The sequence below is a fragment of the Protopterus annectens genome, chromosome 3.part0, assembly GCF_019279795.1.
Source record: "Protopterus annectens isolate FY-2018-M chromosome 3.part0, PAN1.0, whole genome shotgun sequence".
NCBI classification, from domain to species: Eukaryota; Metazoa; Chordata; order Ceratodontiformes; family Protopteridae; genus Protopterus; species Protopterus annectens.
The window spans coordinates 1,092,796,702-1,092,818,758 of record NC_056731.1 but is presented as its reverse complement, the minus strand read 5'-3'; the positions used below and the strand labels follow the sequence as shown (position 1 = coordinate 1,092,818,758).

At 36.5% G+C, this 22,057-nt stretch overlaps 1 protein-coding gene across 2 annotated transcripts in view; it reads right to left on the bottom strand.

Annotated features, from left to right (window-relative positions):
* LOC122796666 (cadherin-6-like) overlaps positions 1–22,057 on the bottom strand; it is a 1,044,052-nt gene that overhangs the window by 21,555 nt on the left and 1,000,440 nt on the right. For both annotated transcript variants that reach the window (XM_044065326.1, XM_044065327.1), the window contains exons 9-11: positions 13,318–13,439; positions 4,166–4,283; positions 2,734–2,985 (exon numbers count right to left, since the gene is read on the bottom strand). In XM_044065326.1, the coding sequence (XP_043921261.1) occupies positions 2,734–2,985; positions 4,166–4,283; positions 13,318–13,439 (492 nt within the window). The remainder of the gene's footprint in view (positions 1–2,733; positions 2,986–4,165; positions 4,284–13,317; positions 13,440–22,057) is intronic.

Genomic DNA, 22,057 nt, shown 5'->3' with positions numbered 1-22,057 from the left:
AGTCTTGGCTCTCCCAGTGGAAGTGCTCCCTCATGGTATACAGGGTTTCCCCAAAAGAATAATCCTCAGGCGGAGAGGCTGAAGGGATAGATTCTTCAGCAGCAGAATCCTCATAGGGAGGAAGAGAGTATTCCTGTTCAGAAGAAAGTCATAAACTATATCAGGCAGCACAAAATAGGACGAAGTGCATTCAAACAGGGGCTGTGTGTAGAATTACATTTTGAATTCACTAGGAAGACTTATCTTACTAATGAAGCAAAAAATGCAGACGAAAATGCAGGCAGTCCAAACTTTTCAGTCGTCCCTCAAACAAATGCAGTTGACAGGATACACATACAATGAAAAGGAGTTCCACACACCACATGGATTTTATTAGGTTGAATGGGCTGGGTAAGGCAGGTCTGACATCACAATGTGGGAGGAACACTGGCCCTTCTATACAGCATGCAAATCAGGCAGGGATTATGTCACTTTGGGGGAGGGAACATCCCGATAGCTAGAGCAAGAGCAGATGGCAGATGTGACATCATAACTTCAGAGCCAGCTACAGGTTTTTCAAGTTGGTTTGCAAAGTGAAACAAAAGCAGTATAGAAAGCTAGGAAGCAGAACAGGGAAAACAGTTGAGTGGGTTATTTTTTTAAAGCTGCAAGGGTGATTTTTTTAAGCTTTATCAAAAAACAGGGACTGGAAGAGTCAGCAGGTTGGGGAATCTGCTTTAATATCCTGTTGTTTTCCTTTAAGTACCACTCTTCCTGGCAGCTTTGTTATACCATCATTTTTTGAAAAACATTTCCAAGGATTCATTAACCTCCCCAACACGAGCCATTCTTACACGATGTGGCATTTTGCAATTCATAGACACATTAGGTGCAATGAGGACAAAATTCATTTTCAGCTAATTTACATGTTAATGAATTGCAGTTAACAATCACAATGTGGAGATCAGCACTTCCTGCATTAGTTAACTGCTTTGTGTAAGCACAGATTCCTTACCCACCTGCACTTTCTTATGTACACAAGTATCCAGTAAAGCACACATAAACACACACACACACAAAACATATTTACCTGTCCTTGTAGTTCAAATGTCCATGATGTCTCTTTTACCCCAGCCCACACTTTATGGAGGATGAAAAGGAGTCTGCACTGTCAGGTAATACACTTTCTAGCATGCAGTGCATGCATGCTATGGCACCAGTTGCTTACAAAGGTGTGAAACTGACTCTTTCACTAGTATGTAATGACCTGCTTCAAGTTTTTCAGCCTGAGGTACAAAACACAGCTGCTATACTAGATTTTCAGTTAATGTAGTGGGTTAATGCAGGGATTTTGAAGCTAAGGCTGTGACATTTGAATCCCCTCTTTTTATTATATATAAAATCTATGATAAGAATTACACCCCTGGTGTGTAGTGGTGGCACAGAGGACTAAATCAGTTCTGGGAGGTAAGAGGGTATAAGAGTGTGAGGTCTGCTTTTTGCCTTCTATGGTATGCTAATTTTCCATGAAGTCCAGAGGTGCTACCCCTGATTCCCATACTGTTTAAGTGTGTTATGGCACATGACTTTACCATGATGGCTAGTGCTTCCCCATCCCTGTAGATGAGTTGTCCTTGGTGGTTAGTGGCTCTCCCCACCCAATGTTGTAGACTCTGCTCATTAGTCTAGGTGTGTGTGGAGGTCTGACAGCCACCCTAACACACACAAACAAACCCAGCCCTCTATTCACCTGATCATACTCACACAGTCATTGATTCATCCATTACACGCACACACAAACACTCCCCCCCAAATGACCCCCAGCCTAACTCCACTAACATTAACTCCCAAGCAGACACACACTCACATATACACTCAGACATGTACCCTCTCTTACATGCATGTATACACCTCCTAGCTCTTCCTTATCACTACACTCCCCAGTACTCTACCATGACTGCAGAACACAGCCTTTTAGCTGTGTTTACTATAGCGATATGGCAGGAGTGGCTGTGCTAATCTATGAGGCTGGGTGACTCTATGAAATGCTTGGCATGTAGATGCCTCCCTGAAGGCAGTTCCAGGAAAGAGAGCACATGGCTAATTAGCATATGTCTCTCCCTGCACCGCCTCATTAGGAGACAATCTGATGGGGTGCTGTACATCTTCATTCAAAAACACTATGCTAGGGCTGCCTTTCTATTTGAAAAGTCTACCACGAGAAGTAACCTTTATGAATCCCCCCCATTATTTCACTACTGCGTGTATGCTATGTTCTCACACATTAACATTTGAAATAAATCTTTATAAAGTCAGATGAACAGATTATTTGGCAGTTCTATATGACTTGTCCAGGCTCTGAATTCTTGCAGCAGATTGTAGTTTTTAACCTTAATGCTAGACAGAGAGGTATGCTTTTATAAGCAGAGCATGCAAAGATTAATATACATAAATTAAAGTTGTTCGTATCACACATCTCCCAGTATGTGGTACTCACTTCCACTTTGTGCTTCAGACACCATCATTTTAGAGTACACATTAGAATTATACATACTTGGCATACTTTTGAACTGAAACACATGTAAATATAACCTGAGGCAGACATTTCAGATGAAACAGTACAGATCACCACAATGATCACTAGGGAAGTCAGCACTAAACTGCTGCAAACACTGCTTCCTTCTCCTGATCACTCATTCAACCCACGCTAAAGCCTGACACTGGGTTTGGTAGGCCTTTTTGGGGAGTACTTACTTAAAAGAATGATGATGCAGAGCAGAATGGCGACCAGAGCGCCAGTACTGAGGCCAGCAGGAAGAACAAGTGCTTCAGCATTGCAGGTCTGCATGTTGCCTTTTGCATCGCAGGCACACACTTTAATGGTCAGGGTACTTGTGCTGCTTAGGCTTGGGTACTCTTTGTCTGAGATAACAACCGGAAGGAGGTATGTGCTCTTTTCATGACGACTATATCTTCTTCTTTTAGTCAGGATTCTTGCAGTATTGTCTGAAAAGAAAAGTCCTAAAGTCATTTCAAGACTCTTTGAATATGGAGATTTCCAAATAATTAAATTTTAACAGCTGTACCTGCTAATCAAAACATCACCATTGGACATTTGTTATGACATATTTCTCATATAGCTATCAGTCTGTTATTTCTTCTGAGTATTAAAAAAGTCACACTGTAGGTCTCCAGACTTATAAATAAAACATGTAATCCTTAAAAATAATAGTACATGCAACCAAACTTGGCATTATTTTAAGATAATCAGCATTTGCCAGTTTATTTTTTCATCAGCATGCTGTTTGTCTTCTTACCAATAGCACCACAACATATTTTTCACCCTTTGTAGCCGATCTTCTACCCCTTTTATAAATTGGAGTTGGCAGTTGCCCACATAAGATGGTCTTGTCATGAATTTAGTGTGTATTTGGTCAATGTAACATTACACTGCTAACGTGTCATAAACACTCAAACCCACAGCTATGATACCTGTGACTTTCACTTACTGGCCAGTCATTACAATTGCATGCCCACTATACTCATATTCAAATGGAATTCATATGATGCACAGTACAGTAATGGCCACCTGAGTTAAACATCCCACTTCTTGGACATGATAGTGAATTGCAACAATCTTTCCCCTTTTAGGATACATTTGCCTTTTTGGATGTCTATACAATAGCTGACAGGACACTGGATGGTCCAGACAATGTGAGGGATGCATAAGCAACCCATTTTTTATCCTGACCACTATGTAACATTTATAACAGAATAGATAATAAAATACCATGGGATAGTTCTGCCTTTTTTTACTAGTTGCCTTAGGTGCTAGGGATTCAATGTCTTGCCCTTTGTAGGTAACTGTATCCGAGGAACACGAGTACTACAAGTTCTGCTGCTATGTTAATGTGAAAGGCAATAATGTACCCCTCTTCAGGCAGCAACAGGGCTTGCTGATGAACATGTACTGATCAACTTATAACAGATCAAAATGTCCTTACTGTGGTCAGCTTATAGCCTGTCCAGAAGGACCCCACTTACTACTGCACTTTATATAAATTAGAGCAATTTAAGTACTTCGGAATTATGGACCCACACAACTTTTTTTTTTTAAACAGGAGAATAGCTTGCAACAAAATCAATAAATATGAACAAAATTTTATGCATATACTATTTACAGTACCTTTATCGTCTTGTAAAGTAAAGTTGGCTCTGCCTGCTACTTCTGGATCAATTATAAATGAGAAATGATGTCCATAGTGGGGGTCATCCTTATCTGTAGCACTAATGGTCTGTATCAGCTGTGTTACACAGAAAAATAGTGATAATTACAGGTGAAGTGCCTTTAAAAGAACATTATACATTTTGCAATAATTCTGACTTGTTAAAACAAAATTATTGTAGTGTTTAAAAATAAAGCACTTTACTTAAAACTGCATAAACAATAGTTGAATTATTATATAATAAACTACTAATTTCACTGCAAGTAGAAAAAAATCTTGCATCTCATGTAAAACAGTTACGGAAATGGCATAATGCAGAATAATAATGCAAATTACACCAAAATAAAGTAAGTGAGAGAAAAGCAGGCTTATTCTAAAACCTGTTCCCGAAAAAATACAAGTACACAACTTTTCATGTCTCACAAACGACACTTCTATATTCTCTATAGAATATATATTTTGTATGTCTCTGTTGCTGGAAAAGTATATGTTTCATAAGTGTTTTTGACTGAGGGAAACCAAGGAATACTGACTCCCAAAAGTATGGGTTGAAGACATTTAGACCAAAAATTTTTCCAAATTAATTTTGAAATAATTTATAGAGTCAGCATTATGAATGGATAAAGAAATGGTGTTCTAAAGAACTGGAATGTATTGAGAAATAAAATTCATTTGAACCCTGGTTTTAGCATTGTTTATACAAAAATAATGGTTAAAATGCCTAAAGGGTTTCCTAAATGTATAAATCTGCAAATATAAAAGAACTTTCAGATCGTCAGAATAGAATACTGCATAAACTAATATCAATTTGCCTCTGACATAAAGGTGGTGCAAAGAACACAGGTTTAAATGCTGACATCTTACCGTATAATGTAATAAATTTCCTTTGAACCATCTGTAATCAGTTCAACTGACCATAGTTGTAAGTATAAAATAAACTGTATTCAACAACTGGCAAGATTCAGGTCATGAACAGTTTCTGAAGCAGTTTTCATCTGTCATAGATAGCTTTTTCAGTATGTGACTCATTAAACTTAAATCCCTAGTCACAATAATATCCGGGTTCAGGCGCCTAGGCAGCGAGACATTTCCCCTGTGGTACATTTGACTGGGGACAAATGGCTGAAATGACATTCAGCTGCAGAGAAATATGGCTGTTTGCAAATTCCCTGTGGGCAAAGAGAAGAATGTGTTGTCGTACCTACAACTTCAATAACCAAATGCACAGGGGGAAAACAAACAGCCATATTTCTCTGCAGCTGAATGTCACTTCAGCCATGTGTCCCCAGCCAAAATGTATCACAGGGAAATGTCTCGCTGCCTAGGCGCCTGAACCCATAATATCCATATGATTTTTAAATGGAAAGTTATTTGTAATATTAATTCCTAGATCCTTGTAAGATGTATCTTCTTCAAGGCTAACATCTTGCAGACAGCTTGGTTCCTTAACTCCAGGATTTCCAAAAACAATTACATTTGTCCAGACAGAAAGAGATTTCAGATTCAGATGCCCAATTTGAGACTTCTGACAGAAATTCATTTCATTATTATCTTTGCTTTTGATGATGGGAAATCATATTTTGCAGTTGATGGTATAGTTATTAATCCAGAAGGAATTGTATATAGGAATGGTAGGGAATCAAAATTAAACAACTAAGGGCCAAAGACTCAGCCCTTAGGTATACCACAAAGAAATTAAGCTGAATTTGATGGAAAACCCTCAACAACTACTGTTTGACTTCGACATGAAAACAAGTTCATAATCCAATTAATAATAAGAATTATGACAAATTGAGATATAACTTTGTGCATTACATGATATGGCAGGGAGTCAAGTCCTTAGCTAGATTAAGAACTATTATGCCACAAGCTAAACTGATATCACTGGCCAAGGTTATCTGATTAAAAAACTTAGCTAAATTGATAAATGTAGATCTACCCTGAGGAAATCCATGCTAGTGTAAATCTATTACATGAGTAATGAGGTTGCTTTCAGCTGTAAGGTCAGGCAAACATATTTCAAAGCATTTCCCTAAAATTTAACTAATGCTAATGGGCCGATGTTTTTACTTCAGATGCTTTACCTTTCTTAAGGGCAGGGGTTATAGAAGATTATTCCTATGCAGAAGAAATTTCTCCAGTTATAAGAAAATTGTTGAAAATGAAATATTTTGTTGATAGAAAATTTTCTAAAAATCCACAAAAATCTTCTATATCTTATATTCAGTAACTTAATCAGTTCATGACCCCACTATCTTGGAAGTTTTATTTCCTAGCTGTTTTTCCCCCTTAAATTCAGCTGTTGATTCCAAATTAGTCAATAGATTATTGTCTAGGATGGGATATCTATACAACTTTTCACTACTGGAATTGAAAGAAGACCAATCCATAGACAAATTATTTACATAAACTAGTATAGTGAATTTGACCATAATTATACTTTTTGTATGTTGAACACTGCCTTGAGACTAAGCAAATTAAAAGTAATGGGATTGTAGTTCAAGTTGCATAAGGGAAAACAGACTTTAATTAGGGAGATTAGATTATCAGCATTACAGGCTACAAGATTCAAAATTGAGTCACCAATGGTGTTCTCTTTAACAGCTGAATGAAAACCATGAAACATAATCATTTTCAAAACCATTGTTCCAAGTATGAATCAGCAGAAAAGTTTGACTTGTCAATGTTTGGTTAACTAAAATTTCCTATTAATATACATTTTCTATTGTCAAGAACTTTATCAAGGAACTGAAGAAACTGATGATGTTTGAATGTGCTCATGAAAGGACTTTGGTAACAAACTACAAATGTTGTATGATTGCTAAAATCATAAACATCAACAATAACTGTCTGTATGTAATTGTCACTGAATATTAATATGAACTGAACAGTTTTATGACCAAGAATCACACCACCATCCCACATGCTCATGGATGCATTTATACTTGGTGTATCCAGAGAAAGAGAAAACAAAATTTCCACAACTCAACTATTATTTTGAAATCTTCATACCTTATCAGTAATTCTAGCTTGCATAACTTATTATTTATACAATGTTCATTTGTTCATTGCAGAAATAGCACACTATATAATGATTAGGTCTACTGTTTTTTGGTTTATTTATATTTTTGGTATTTCCTAAAAAAAGAAAAAAAATGTAGTCAGTTATTCTAACAGAAAGTACTTCTGCCCCATAGTGACTTAAATATAATTTGCCCAAAGAAAACATTTGATGATCATGTGCAAATACTTCCCAGTGAGATGTAATACTTAGGTTATAAATTAACCTAACTGGTACAACTACGTGTTAATAATGTGAGCCTTGGAAAAACTGTATTATACCATGATCCCCCCAAAACGTGCACGCTGATTGGCCAGCGTGCCCATTGTAAATCGAGTTATACTAATGGAAAAAGGTCCGGTCGCCCGGACTTTTTTCCATTAGTATAACTCGTTTTTTAAAAACACTGTCTCGCTATGTTAAATGGGTTTAACATAGCGAGACAGCTTTAAAATAAGCAACGGAGCCCATTGCTTATTTTAAAGCTGTCTCGCTATGTTAAACCCATTTAACATAGCGAGACAGTGTTTAAAAAAAAACAATGGAGAAAGCAAGATCTCCGTTGCTTTTTTTAGTGTCTCACTATGTTAAATGAGTTTAACATAGCGAGACAGTTTTAAAATAAGCAACGGAGATGTCCGTTGCTTATTTTAAAACTGTCTCGCTATGTTAAACTCATTTAACATAGCGAGACACTAAAAAAAAAGCAACGGAGATCTTGCTTTCTCCGTTGCTTTTGCCCACAGCTCTGATGTACTGCGCAGGCGCGCAGTACATCAGAACTGCCGCGGATGCCAGACATCTGCGGAAGGGCAGTAAACAGGCATTATACTATGCCATTATTAAAGAAAAGTAATAGTTTCTTTTCTTAAATAATGTCATGGTAAAATAGCAATAACCCACTTCTGGGTGTGGGTAATGCTAAATTTACCCACGGTTGGCTTTGTTTGGTCCCTCGGGCTTCGCCCTCGGGACCAAACCACCCCAACCGTGGGTAAATTTAGCATTACCCACACCCAGGCGTGGGTTATTGCTATAATCTCCCCAGTGAGGGAATGGAATTATTTTCACTTAAACACCTCTTGATCTGACTTGATTCTAAGGTTTCCAGAATTACAAAGACAGAAAGTAAATGAAAAGTCTTAAGTTTATTTTTGAACACAACAGGGACTTCTTGATGTTGCTATTCAGAATGCTCGTATGGGAAGATATGGTACCTGCCGACAGTGCAGGTTCATTTTACAAGGCATATTTTTTCTGTGGCAGGGTACCCCAGATTATTACCTGTAAGAGGTAATTATGAAATGAAAGGGGTAGTTTATGTGGCTTTTTGTTCTTCCTGCCCTGTTTTTTATATTGGTAAGACTATTGATCTCTTGAGAAAAATGATTTACCAGCATCTACATGCAATCAAAATGAAGCATACAGTGAATACTTTGTATAAGCATTTAGGAGTGTTTAAAGAATTTAAGAAATTTATGTTTACTATTCTGGAAAAAGTTCCTGTGTCTATCAGAGAAGGAGACTGGGAGATGAGGTTGGAGCTACGTGAACTTTATCGGTGGCTGCTTCTGAATGCTGGGCTTTATCCTGGCTTGAATGATTTTATTTCTATCAAACCTGCTTTAAAAGCTAAAGCTGCTATTTGATTTTATTATGATTTTTTTATATATTTTAAAGATCAACACTTCAAATTTACATATATGTTTTACGTAAAATGGTTTCTATACATAATGCTGTTTAAATAAAATATATATTTACTGTTGCACTTGCACTACAGTATTTAAGCACTTTATGTCATGTTAAGTTTATGCACTTTTTTTGGCACTATCACTTTAAAACTTTTGGCACCTTTGAGGCTTTTTAAATGTATCCAGGAAGTAGTTACTTTGCTTTCTGATGAAGTTCCTTTGATCCTGGAATGAAAGTGCTAAAAACAAAACACCATTAAAAGTTTCTTGTTTCATATGGGTGGCGTTTTTGTTTTATACAGTTTATTGGTACATCTTTTCATGGATTTTGTTGTTTACTGATAAATGGATGTAAGCATAATTATTTTGCATGTGGTGTACTCATGACAATAAAATATTTAGAAATATGCTAGGAATACTAAGAATTAAAATGTGTAGGGTGGTCGATGACAGAAAAGTACAATTTAAATTATTTCATACATGGCTATGCATTTAAGGAAATTATAAAATATGTACTAAGAATAACAGAAAGATCAAAGTTCGGGCTTGTTTTTATCAACCAGAGGAGAAGTTGTGGATAGCAATTAATAAAGGGCTAAAGGATTTTATCTGGGAGGGGGAGATGGCAAGAGTCAAGTGGGATAAAATGGTTCTTCCAATAGAACAAGGTGGATTGGGATTACCCGATTTGAAGGGGTATTTCAGAGCAACACAGTTAAGGCTCCTATACACAGCATAAGCAGAAAATTATAATTCAAAGGGGAAAGGGATGATGGTGATGAAACAGGGAAGAAGCTCAAGAAATGAGGAGAGACTGGGATTTTGGATGCAGGCCTTCCACCACTAGATCTCTTAGAAACTCTGAACAACAACTCCTTGACTTAGATAAACCCAACAAAAATATCGGTAAACTACTTTACAATTACAATGTGTCTGTAGCCTGGAACAAACTTCCTAAATCAATCAGAAACATCCGATATGCAAATCAATTAAAAAAAACAACTAAAACTTTATCTCTTAAGCTCATGGATCTGCCCTTGCCAGGAACCTACACGAACCCTCCCATCTCTCCAACAATTTCTCTCTTCCTTTAACTCATGTCACTTCTTCTCCAATAACTTTATCACTACCTTTCCTTGATTTTCCTCTGTCACAATCTTAAGTAGCTTTACTAAAGTATCAGTGTGACTACTATATATCCACTACAACTTATAATCAACATAATTATGTTTGTAGTTTATCTATTTTTGTAGTTACTGACACTCTTACAGTACATTGTCTCCAATCTGCCTTCATATTTTGTATTTTACATGCCTTATCTGTAAACACATATTGTACATAGTTGAACTTACCAGATTCTGTTTGTTGATCTCACTCTGTTTATTGTAACTGTATTTTTTGCAAAACTTTTTGTGGATATTCCATGTCTAGCTTTTTTATTTTTTAGTATTTTTGACATGACTTACATATACTCTCTTCTATGTTCTATGTATATTCGTACTGTAATTTCCTGGAGCTTTTCTCCTCAGGAATCCACTGACAATGGGCTTTTAGCTCAGTTGAACCAACCTGGTTAATAAATGTCAAATAAATAAATAAAATAAATAAATAAAGTAGTAGAAGGTACCCTAAGAGCTAAGCCAACATGGGAATGAAGAAAAGAGATTTTGCCATTAGGGATGACTGCAATTAGGGATACAGACAGTAGGCAAGAGGGGGCTGGGATTTATTGGAGGAAACTGGCAAAGGAACCAAGGTATTTGGGAGCAAATAACTAGAGAGGGAAAGGAAATAGAATGGGAAGATGCCAAGAATTTATTTGGTCTGTAGGTTAGAGATTGCCTTCCCTATAAAGGACTGATATGAGAGTATAGGCAAACAGAAAGAAATGGGGGGGTCCTGTTTTGTTAGCCTAAGCTTAGCAATACGTTTTTCTCTCTCCCCCCTGCTTGGGAATACATGTGCCTCCTGCTGGTACATACCACGCTTTTGTGCACCAGACTAGGACAGCATACCCTCTCTCTGTGGCATTAGGTTTATTCTGTGGTTCCTTTCTGTTACTCCTAGTTGGAACGTCACTCCCAGCATTCATTGTGAAAAAGCTTATACTTTTGATGCCTACAAAATGTGAAACCTTGTAGGCAGGCATTTCTGCTGTCACCAAATCATGAACTAGGACACAGGAAAGTGCTATTTATTGTACCCTGATGAAAAGCATTGCATAAAGGACTATAATTTGACTGCTTCACTAGAAGATGAAGAATGGAAAAGCTTGCAACTTTCCTCAAATTCCCTCAAGATGGTGGTGGGTGAAGCTGACCATCAAGGAATTAGCAGGAGTATTCAGGTACCTGGCATAATCCTTGACTGTTGCTGAAGCAAAGTGAGAAGGGAAGGGAAACAGAAGCTAAACAATGGTAACATCCTCCTCTTTAAAAGTCCACCCATGAGGCAGCCCTATGGACCAACAGTCCTCAGCTAGTGAGGGTCAGGCTAGTGCCTGCTGTTGGCTGACAGGAAGAGGTGCATTCCAGTGGTCCACTTCCATGGTTGGTAGATCAGATTACATACCTGTGAAGCAGGTGCTTGAGTCCCCCAGTGTATACCAAATTATCACACTCAGAACCAAGGAATCTTCCCTCTGGACAGAACCCTTGAGTTGTGCACAACACATAAACTATGATCAAGGAGACTTCCCTGGATGATCTGACATCTGAATGATCCACAAGGAAAACCCAGACATCGGAAGTTCATCACCTGTTTGATAGTTGATATGACTTTTTCTGAAGGGCACTTGGAATCATCTCTGGAAATATAGGCTGATGTCAATGTCAGGCTAAATGCAGAGCACTCCATACTCAGCACTACCTCCAATAAATGCTCTCCCAGCTGCTAGGACCACATTTTCTGACCTCCAGCATTTACCCATCTCACACTTATCTCTCACATTTTGGATGAACATGGTGTTTGCTGCTCTGAAGCTATTAGTGAGTTTTGTCTCTTCCTCAGTGTCATGGGAAGGGTACTCAGAGAAGTAATGGGACATGGGTAAGAGGTTTCCTGCCTTTCATGACTCCCCATCCAGTGGTCTTTGGGATGATCTGCATACTGATTATGTTTTCTATGGGCTGCTCTTTTGGGATATTTTCCCTTCATCTCACGAAAGTATCAGTCACTAGTATCATCATCATCAGTCCCACTTTTCCCATTTTTACATGAGGTTGGGGTGTCACATTAGCATTAGTCAATGTGACCAAACCAGTATCTGCATAAACATGTCTCCAAGAACCATCAGTGCAGCTGCTACATCAATAAAACATACCCAGAATGCTCTTCTGATGTCCCCATTACTAGCACAAGGTTTTATTTCTTACCCTTTATTTTCTTTCCAGTAAGTAATATAACTTGACCCTGGTTACTGTATGACAACATATGTAAAACAATTGGAATTTCTCAGCTGTGGTAAACATGTTAGACTCTGTAAACAGTTCAGACCTCATTAACACTCATGTATTTTGTATGTGGATTGTAGTACGTGTCCCAGGTAAATAATATTATGTGCTTTGCCTGGTTTTCATTAACCCAATTAGTGGCTGAAAAACATCCTTGGAAACATCCACCTACTAAGTTAATAAACAAACCAACAAACAAATAAATAAACAAACAAAACAAGAAGGTATAAGTAAATAAAAAAAAAGTAAAATGAGAGTCCTTGAATAATCTGGCTGTTTATGCAGCCTAGAAACATCCCTATTCTGTGTGCTCCCAAGAGAACAGAAGCCCTTTATAAGCACCCAGCAGAGGGGAATAACAACCAAGCATCCCAGAAAAACTCCTGTATTATGTTTTCAGTCCAGCACAGAGACATAAGATTCAACAGGCTCAGTTCTCATAGAGATTATAGGGCACTGTGACGTAATTGTACTTGTGCTTTAGTTTGAATTGTGTCAGATATACTTACAGTTATTTACAGACTTATGACCACTTATTTTTCATATGATCATTCCCATTTCCATGCAGAACCACTTTCATCTAGTACTCCTAGACTGATAGTCCTGCATATACACTATGTTTATAGGTGGAAAACATGTTAGTAATGCATTATACAGATGTCTAACAAACAATATAATTGGCTTTGGCAGTGCATTCAATTTTTTTTTCTATAACTTTGCATATTATCCTTAATGCCTCGAAAATATTCAGAATCACAAAAAGACTGAAACACTTTTAAATGAAAAAAAAAAAAGCTGAACCATAGGCTCCCTACTTGTTTCATCATCATTAAAAGAAGTCAAAGCCATACGAGTTCAAATATGTTTAGTATCAAGTTTGTGAAAAGATTCATAAATAATTACCATACCTGTTCTGCCTTGGCGTTTTCACAGACAAAAATTTCATAGAACTTGTCTAACTCTGGGGCATTATCGTTGACATCCAGAACTTTAATGAAAACAGGAATACGGCTACTTTGCTTTTGGTTAACTGTGGAGAAAGGAAAAGAAAAGAGCTCACTATAGACTTCAAGTCATTAACTTTAAATCTTACATGCAGAATTAAGTGACTGGTGCCCTTTCAGAGTTTAAAGCATCATTATACAGCTATTACTGTTAAGAAATGTATGCATTAACTTCTGTTGGGTTAACTTTACCCTTTAAGGAGTACTAATTGCTGGGTAGATGGATTGCTGTGTTAGATGTATAAAATTCTATAACACAGTGACAGGACACAGTGGGGAACACGCTGGTAATGAGGACCTTCATGAGTCCTACGGGTACAGTCAATAGCAATGTGAAATCCTGAAAGTTACTTGCATAATGTATTTCAAAGACTTAGTGTATTATAAATTGCCAGAGCGCGTCATCTACTTCAGAAGTACAGCTATGACAAAAAGCAGAGTTCTGAGATGCTGTATGATAATAGGTGGAAGTGTGACTTTATCCAGGATCAAGGGTGCAGCCAGGCAACAGTGGACTTACCTGAATATATGTTTTAGAAATGTCATGGCTCAAAAAGCCCAGAATGCCTGCAACTATGTCTGCATCACATATCTATGTATGGCATGCTTACATAGGAATAGATTGGTTATGGCTGTAGTGCAACAGAGGATAATGTCTAAATTTTTTACATGTGTAAAGGAAAACTGAGGGGGGAGGTAAACATTTTTAAAGGCTATATGGGAGAAAGGGACAACAATTTATGGCCTGAGCACCGAAAATAAATTTGTGGTTACACCCTGATTTATTAATTTTCATATCAGAACTGAAGGATGGGGAGTTGGGCAACAGGCATCGGAGTCCTTAGTGAATGAAGACAGAAAAGGAGGACTGCCAGAGTGTACTAGGCATGAATTTGTCTTCAGACTTGTGTAACCTGTGGTGGACTCGACTCACTGGCCCGTTCATTCAAGTGCCATGCCAGAACTCAGTGCTAGTGATAGATGGTGTCAATAAGACTGGGAAGTATTCAGCGGCCATTAGAATGTCCCTTTTAACCCCTTGGAAGAGGTGTGGGGTTTTCTTGGCATTAGCTATCCCTCTTAAGATGGCTGAAGGAGAAGCAGGTAACCATTAAGTGATATGAATTAAATCACTGATGGATGTTATGCAGATACATGTATTGACATATTTACAAGGCACTGATATGTTGTGCATCTCATTTCCCAGTGAGAGGTGGCAGGCAGAATGTGAAATGCCCTAAGATTAACTTATTTTCTTCATGGGAAGCCCTAGTCCAAGAAAAGCATGCCAAATTACAAATGTAATACTCAGACTAATGATTTATTGTGCCTAGCATTTATCCCTTGTTTAGTCGACAAACCATATTATCAGTACAGTGCTGATTATGTCTGACATATGTAACAGACTGCATGCTTATAGTACTTGGCATGCTCATTTAGGAAAAAAGGAAGTGACTCAGAAAAGTGAACAGTAACAGCCCTCAGATGAAGACAGACTACCTCAGCTGAGAATATTCACTTTGCAGAAAACAAAAGGTCAGTGAGGTGACCAGATGGTAAGAGGAAGAGTGACTGGTGATAAGGACATAGATGGCAGAGGAATCTGAAAATTTAGAATGCCTAAAAAAGGATCTTTTTCACAGCGTGTGAAGTAGGGTAGAACGGGCTATGTGGAAAGACTCTGGAACTTAGTTAGATGACATATTATGTTTAAGTGAAACACAATGCTAGCTACAAAGATATAGCAATGACATTTAAATTGAAAGGACTGATCCATTAACTTCTGTTGGCATAATAGTAAGTTCAACTGAATGACAGATGTGTTTGTGATGCATTTGTGAGTGCGTGTGTTTGTGTGTGCGCACCTATGTTTGCATGTTTGTGGATGGAGACATTCAACTGGCTGAATTCCTCTTGTTCATTTAATAATTTCATTAAAATATGGCTTACAATAATAAACTGCTCGAATCTGTCCTTCCTCCATTAGGCAATAACCTCAGTGTTAGCTATGTTATTTAGAGTGCACACTGGGATCAGCCCCCCTCCCACAGTGCAACAGAGGTGTGGAATGCCCTCAAATGAAATTAATTTTCTGATTTTGTGGGCTTACCAAATTCTGATTTACTTACTATTTCTTTCTGAATGGAACTCATTGACACTTTATGCAATAATGTACATTTTTGTGTGTGCATATGTATATATTTATATGTTATCTCCTATCTTTCTTTCTCTCCCCGTCTGTGTCTCTCTCTCTTCACCCACCTATACCGCCATACTCACATGTGCTAACCCTAACCCTGTCCTAACCCTACCCATACTCCTAGCCCTAATCCTACACATTACATTACTAAAACCCTTTCCCACTAATTAAGACAAAAGGAAGTAGAACACCCACAACACCAATCAGGCACAAAACTAAATCTACCCCCTTATCTATCTGCAGACTCTTTCACATACACACTAGTTGCTACATGCAAACTTGCACATTTTCAAAACCACCACCTTTTCGGTCAACCATTTCCCTTACTGCCTATTCATTCATACGTACAAAATATGAAGCTTGAATTGAGACAAATGTGATTCTCGATTCTCACATGTGCAGTCACTCATTTGTTTGTTCGGTCTTTTATGGTCACTCATTCGTTTCTCACATATGTGTTTTCTACCAAATTAATGACAACCATGTCAGACATACACACACACGCAGACACACACACACACACACACACACACACACACACACACACACACACACACACACACACACACACACACACACACACACATAACAATCTGGAGCATGCATTGAACAGAGTAATTTTTAATGGATGCCTGTAAGTTATTCATTATTTTTTTTAAATTTTCTGAGTCCATTTTATTACTAACTAAACACACACATTTATATATATATATATATATATATATATATATATATATATATATATATATATGATTCATCCACCATTTTACTCATGTTTTCTAACCATTTAAATGCTAGGTTACTAAACCTCCTTTCTCTAAAAGTACCACTAAACAAGAGTCACATTCACACCTCAAACATGTCAGTAGCCACCCATACCAAACCATCTATTCCCTTCCCTAAACCTTGTTCTAAGTCAAAATTGCAAATATTCATATGTACACACTCAGCTCCAGTGCTGATACTTTCATTATATCTGGAAATTTTAACATTACTACTAACTCCTACTTTGCATATTCAGCATTCCCTAACCCTAATGGTGACCACACAGCAAGCAATATTTTTTGTTACACATTTTCTTTCATTTCTTCTTGTACATGACTAGTAATGCATTCAAGCAATTCTGACACCAACAGCAGTGTTCGACAAATTGAGTACTCAATAATATGAATGGTGTACATGTGTGCATGTGTGTGTGTGTGTGTGTGTGTGTGTGTGTGTGTGTGTGTGTGTGTGTGTGTGTGTGTGTATATATATATATATATATATATATATATATAAAAATTTAATCATATTACAGTTCCAATTTGACAGGAAAAAAATGAAAAACTCATCAAACCTTGTGACTGCAATTCTGGGTAGCAGAGTCCATAGGTTGCATTCAATGTTTTCAATCTGATAAGTTACAGATTTGGTGAATAAAACAATCCAAGGATGCTGTGTTTTTATCATGCTTTTTTAGTGTTTTTCTTTTCCTGATCCTGTCTGCATTCAATTTCTATCAATCTTTTTTATTGGAATTGTATGAAGTGATCACTACTGACTCAAAAGCAAATTCAATTACCTGATGTAGGGGTAGAATGCACTGCCTTTCTATCTCCCAGCTACATAGGTGAGTGTGCTACTTCACGAAACACACTATTACATTACTTGTTTATTTTATTATTGTTATTTTTTTTTTTTGCTTAGGTTAGAATTCCATGGTAGTGGACTGATACAAAACTTGGCACTTTTGAAACACAGCTTGGATAAAGCACATCTATGTGTATCCAATAAGCCAAAAAATCTAGTAAAGACCAGGCTCCAGTTTCAAGAAGCAATTTTAATTGTAGTCAGACTGATACACACAAGCACTTTCACAATCATCTTCCGCAGGTGAATAGAGTGCAATTACATAAAACACCTATTTTATAGTAATAAAAATCACATGACATATAATAATTAATTTTTAAAGTGATATTTGCATTTCATGGAATAACCCTTTCAATAAAATATATATGCAAAACTCATAAACCTGAATATAAATGCTCACATAAATTCACATAAAAAATTCATATATATATATATATATATATATATATATATATATATATATATATATATATATATATATAAATATCAAAACAATAATACACAAGAACTGCAATTCATATACATATATCTATCTAAAAGTTATAAAACTTAAAATTCATCTATGTAGGGGTCGTGCTTTGAGAATGGGTCTTATAGGGATGTGGTCATTAAGACCACGTCCAACATCTGCCCTAAGTCTCATAATCCATTCCGCTTCAAGTGTTTCACTTCTTATTCTAACATCACCTCCCCTCCTATTTTCAACGCATCTACCTATTGTCATGAACTTAAAATTATGATGCATATCCATGTTTTTGACATGTTTTGCTAATGCATTATGTGCACTTTGCTTCCTAATGTGATATAAATGCTCCCTAATCCTAAGTTTAAGTTGCCTATCTGTTTTCCCTACATAAAATTTGCAGCACACTTGACAGACAGCTAAATAAACTAGATAGGAGCTATATCACATGTTGCAGATATTCCAAAATGAAGCATCTCACCCGTATCTGGGTGCATGAAGTCAGTCTCTTCTAAGATGTATTTACAATACTGACAGTTTCTACAGGCTTTGGTGCCTCCCATACTTTGTATCCTAATATCATCTCTGGTAGTACATAGCCTTCTCTTTAGAGATTTCTTATTTTTAAAAGTAAATTGTGGTTTTGTATCCAAATGTCTACTGACTTGTTCATCTATCATTAAGATGTCCCAATACCTGTAAAATATATCTGTATATTTCCTAATGTTCCTGGAGTAGCTTAAACACATCCCTAGTTTGTGGGAAGTGTGTTTCTTATTTCCTTGTTGACTTATTGTAGCGCTAACATTTTCTGAAAATAATGGTTTAGCCCTACCCTCTCTAAGTTTGACTATCTCCCTTACATTCCTCTGTACAAAGTGGGTCTCATATCCTCTCTGTATAAATTCTTCTTCAACATTATCCACTTGCCTTCTGAATTCCTCATCCTGTACATTGAGCTGTGACAATCTGAAAGTCTGATTTAGAACTACATTTTTGAATATAAAACTAGGATGCATACTTTCTCGACTGAGCAAGCTATCAACATAGCTTTCTTTTCTATAAAGTTTAGTACTAAGCTTATGTTCGTGGTCCCTAAAAATCGTGACATCCAAAAAGTTATCCTCTGTAGATGACCACGTCATAGTGAACCTAAGATAGGAGGTAGTATGATTAATGAAGTTTTGAAATTCCTTCAATAATTCAAGTGGTCCCCTCCAAATGAGGAAGAGGTCATCCACAAATCTGTGAAAAAACATGATATTATGTTTATATGGACCATGAACTAAAGTTTTAACTTCCCATTCTGATAAAACAGCATTGGCATAACTGTTAGCGCAAGAGGTTCCCATTGCTACTCCATTGCGTTGCCAATGAATTTCATCTCTGAATAGAAAGACATTGTTTTCTAATACTATAGTAAGTAGTTTCCTGATTAATTCCACTTTATTGATATCAAAGTTTAAATCTTCTGTCTAGTAATGCTGTCTGGCTGCTTCATTTGGTATCACTGTAAAATGTGACACCACATCTAAGGTGATTAATAAATATTCAGAAGAAATGTTTCCTCCATTAGTTTCCTTGTATAGATCTCTCACAAATTGCTTCATATTCATTCTTGGTAAAATTATATTTGTTGTTAAAACAACAAATATAATTTAACCAAGAATGAGTATCATGCACTATGCAACTTGCAGACCAACCCTGAAATTATGATTAGACCAGCCGACAAGGGAGGACAGATCGTTGTCATGAACAAGAATGAATATGATCAAGCTATGATTAATATGTTAAATGAGAGCAATTTTTATAGCCGTATTTCTTTCCATGATGTTTCTAAGTTGATTAAAAAAACAGAGGAGGAACTACTTGAGTTAAAAAGAACACAACAAATAGATGATGAACTATATAAATACTTTAGCATTATGAAACCCACTTTACCTATTATTCAAGGACTACCTAAACTTCATAAAAGTCTGGTCAAGCCACCAATGCAACCAACAGTGGCAAGTAGAAACTGGGGCACGGAATCTATTTCCATCTATTTAGACAAAAATTTACGCTGTCTTATAGATAAATCTAAATATATCTTAAAAGATACAAAGCAGTATGTGAGAGACCTATACAAGGAAACTAATGGAGGAAACATTTCTTCTGAATATTTATTAGTCACCTTAGATGTGGTGTCACTTTTTACAGTGATACCAAATGAAGCGGGCATAGACAGCATTACTAGACAGTTAGAAGATTTAATCTTTGATATTAATAAAGTGGAATTAATCAGGAAACTACTTACTATAGTATTAGAAAACAATGTCTTTCTATTCAGAGATGAAATTCATTGGCAACGCAATGGAGTAGCAATGGGAACCTCTTGCGCTAACAGTTATGGCAATGCTGTTTTATCAGAATGGGAAGTTAAAACTTTAGTTCATGGTCCATATAAACATAATATCATGTTTTTTCGCAGATTTGTGGATTACCTCTTCCTCATTTGAAGGGGGCCACTTGAATTATTGAAGGAATTTCAAAACTTCATTAATCATACTACCTCCCATCTTAGGTTCACTATGACGTGGTCACCTATAGAGGTTAACTTTTTGGACGTCACGATTTTTAGGGACCACAAACATAAGCTTAGTACTAAACTTTATAGAACAGAAAGCTATGTTAATAGCTTGCTCAGTCGAAAAAGTATGCATCCTAGTTTTATATTCAAAAATGTAGTTCTAAATCAGACTTTCAGATTGTCACAGCTCAATGTACAGGATGAGGAATTCAGAAGGCAAGTGGATAATGTTGAAGAAGAATTTATACAGAGAGGATATGAGACCCACTTTGTACAGAGGAATGTAAGGGAGATAGTCAAACTTAGAGAGGGTAGGGCTAAACCATTATTTTCAGAAAATGTTAGCGCTACAATAAGTCAACAAGGAAATAAGAAACACACTTCCCACAAACTAGGGATGTGTTTAAGCTACTCCAGGAACATTAGGAAATATACAGATATATTTTACAGGTATTGGGACATCTTAATGATAGATGAACAAGTCAGTAGACATTTGGATACAAGACCACAATTTACTTTTAAAAATAAGAAATCTCTAAAGAGAAGGCTATGTACTACCAGAGATGATATTAGGATACAAAGTATGGGAGGCACCAAAGCCTGTAGAAACTGTCAGTATTGTAAATACATCTTAGAAGAGACTGACTTCATGCACCCAGATACGGGTGAGATGTTTCATTTTGGAATATCTGCAACATGTGATATAGCTCCCATCTAGTTTATTTAGCTGTCTGTCAAGTGTACTGCAAATTTTATGTAGGGAAAATGGATAGGCAACTTAAACTTAGGATTAGGGAGCATTTATATCACATTAGGAAGCAAAGTGCACATAATGCGTTAGCAAAACATGTCAAAAACACGGATATACATCATAATTTTAAGTTCATGAAAATAGGTAGATGCCTTGAAAATAGGAGGGGAGGTGAAGTTAGAATAAGAACTGAAACACTTGAAGCGGAATGGATTACAAGACTTAGGGCAGATGTGGGACATGGTCTTAATGACCACGTCACTATAAGACCCATTCTCAAAACACGACCCCTACGTAGATGAATTTTAAATTTTTATAAATTTTAGATAGATATATGTATATGAATTGCAGTTCTTGTGTATTATTGTTTTGATATTTATATATATATATATATATATATATATATATATATATATATATATATATATATTTTTTTTTTATATGAATTTTTTTATGTGAATTTATGTGAGCATTTATATTTATATTTATGGGTTTTGCATACATATTTTATTGAAAGGGTTATTCCATGAAATGCAAATATCACTTTTAAAATTAATTATTATAGGTCATGAGATTTTTATTACTATAAAATAGGTGTTTTATGTAACTGCACTCTATTCACCTGAGGAAGTTGATTGTGAAAGCACTTGTGTGTGTTGGTCTGACTACAATTAAAATTGGTTCTTGAAACTGGAGCCTGGTCTCTACTAGTTTTTTTTTGCTTATTGGATTACCTGGATTTATTCTTTATTATAGTGGAGATCCCTGCAATTCGTTGGTTTGTGCTGTAGTTGCTGTTATACATCTATGTGTATGTCCACAAAATTAATGTGTTAAAGTTGGTTAGATACTACAAGCACATATGCATTAGGCAAGAAACACACCAAAAGAAGAAACTATTGAAATGTGTTAATTGGGATGGAGTGCTGATCCAAATGAACCATTTTCAGGTCTACCAGGATGGTTACAGAAAATGGTGGAAAGTATGTACAAACTAACAAGAAATGTAGGCATGCTCTAAATACAGTA